The sequence below is a fragment of the Capsicum annuum genome, chromosome 5 (genome assembly GCF_002878395.1).
Source record: "Capsicum annuum cultivar UCD-10X-F1 chromosome 5, UCD10Xv1.1, whole genome shotgun sequence".
NCBI lineage: Eukaryota > Viridiplantae > Streptophyta > Magnoliopsida > Solanales > Solanaceae > Capsicum > Capsicum annuum.
In genome coordinates, this window is record NC_061115.1 from 180,143,661 (window position 1) to 180,145,983 (window position 2,323).

General features: G+C 37.6%; 1 protein-coding gene across 1 annotated transcript; it reads left to right on the forward strand.

Annotated features, from left to right (window-relative positions):
* Positions 1–674: 674 nt before the first annotated feature.
* On the forward strand, positions 675–2,120 carry LOC107870973 (mitochondrial uncoupling protein 5). Its single transcript, XM_016717700.2, has one exon. It carries the CDS (start codon positions 951–953, stop codon positions 1,902–1,904), a length of 954 nt encoding a protein of 317 aa, XP_016573186.1. The 5' UTR covers positions 675–950; the 3' UTR covers positions 1,905–2,120.
* The last annotated feature ends 203 nt before the right edge of the window (positions 2,121–2,323 follow it).

Consider the following 2,323-nt stretch of genomic DNA (forward strand, 5'->3'; position numbering starts at 1 on the left):
GGAGAAATATCACATGTCTCATGTTTCGTTCTCATGTCTCATGTTTCGTTCTTACTTCTCACCAAGTGCTTTTACCTTTTTCGTCCTTGGATAACTTGAATTTATAATATCATCCTAGATAATGAATCATAAATTTTAAAATGAATCTTTCTGAATCCAATAAAATAATCACATAATTCTTTTTTCTTAAAAAAAAGGTAACTTATTTAAATCGTGCGTAATTAATTAATTGACTCCATTTTTCAATTGGTTCCAGCAGTTTGATGAGTTGGGACCCACACACGTAAATATTGGAGGAGACAAATAAAATAAACTTACCTCGGCTGCAAATCTAACTCCACATGCTACGTTTTTTTTTTCTTTAGTACTCCCTTTCTTCTTCTTTTTTCGGGGTGGGGGCCCGGGGGGGTGGAAAGGAGTTATGTGTTTAAAAATTAGTACTCCCTTTTCAATTTTTGATATATTAATATACATGATATATTTCTAATTTAAAAATTAATTTTTTTTTTTAAACTTTATATAAATATTTTAATCTCAACTTTACACATGATTTGTTTAGAATCACAGAATTAAACAACATTTTATAATAATATTTAATATAACTTCAATATAAGATTATAAGATATAAAACTCTTATTTATTTTCTTAAATAAGCAATATTATTTTAGAAAAAAAAAATCAAGCGTACTTGGGAAACGTAATTTCCATTTCTTTTCCTTTGCTTTCTCTCTTTGTTGACTTTACCCTATAAATCCCTACTTTCTCTCACCCAACCAAATTCATCTTTCTCTCGGCATATGTCTCATAGATCTAATATCCCACACTTTGCTTCTATTGCCTTCTCCATTCCCTCCCATCTCAAAAAATTCAAGATCTCTTAATAATTCCTTTATTCATCAAGAAAAAAAGGAATTTGTTTGTAATAGATCTTGATTATTATTATTATTATTATGGGGGTTAAAGGCTTTGTTGAAGGAGGCATTGCTTCTATTATTGCTGGATGTAGTACACATCCACTTGATCTCATCAAGGTACGTATGCAGCTTCAGGGCGAAGCGTCTGGATCAGGAGTACCTTCCCAGACGGTTCGTCCTGCTCTTGCTTCCGCTAATCATGTCCACGTGCAAGTTGCCCCACCTGTTGCTTCTCGGGCGGGGCCTATTGCCTTAGGTGTACGGATTGTGAGACAAGAGGGGTTGGTCGCCCTCTTTTCTGGCATTTCGGCTACTGTTCTTAGGCAAACTCTTTATTCCACAACCCGGATGGGGATATATGACATGTTGAAGAAAAAATGGACCGACCCGAATACGATGAACATGCCTTTAGGGAAAAAAATTGTTGCTGGACTCATCGCTGGCGGAATCGGGGCGGCCGTTGGGAACCCTGCTGATGTGGCAATGGTCCGCATGCAGGCTGATGGCCGCCTTCCACCCGCACAAAGGCGGAATTACAAGAGCGTGGTGGATGCTATAACACAAATGACCAAGAACGAGGGTGTTACTAGCCTGTGGCGGGGTTCATCCCTTACAGTGAACCGTGCTATGCTAGTAACGGCCTCGCAGCTGGCTTCTTATGATGAGTTCAAGGAAATGATTTTAGGGAAGGGTCTGATGAATGATGGACTTGGGACCCACGTGACGGCTAGCTTCGCCGCAGGTTTTGTGGCTGCGGTGGTGACAAACCCTGTGGACGTGATCAAGACTCGGGTTATGAACATGAAGGTGGAGCCGGGAGCGGCTCCAACTTACAGTGGGGCCCTTGATTGTGCAATGAAGACAATCAAAGCAGAGGGGCCAATGGCCTTGTATAAAGGATTTATTCCTACAATTTCAAGGCAAGGACCTTTTACTATTGTACTCTTTGTTACACTGGAACAGGTCAGAAAATTGCTCAAGGACTTTTAATTAATTACTTGATGACGGCGAAGAATTTTGACTTAGTTGATGATTTATTAAACAGTGGAGTTATTTAATTCCATAAACTTTGGAATGAGTTAGCGCAATGTTAGATGTTGTGTTCTCATTTGTTGTATATTATGATATTATGATTATGCTACTTCAGTATAAAATGGTGTGCCGTTTGGTACTAGAACTGCTGATTAAATCACGTTGATTTTTCTAGATAGATCAATTGCAATTTAGATAGATGCAACTTTAGTCAAAGTATATTTTAAAAAACTTTTAAATTACCCCTACTAGACACTAGTAATAGTATTTTAGATAAATAAAAACAAGAAATATAATAGAGTTATGCTAAAGAAGTGGATCTCCAGACGTGACTCAGATTGGTTCATCCTTCCAATTTCGATTGAGTCTATCTCAAA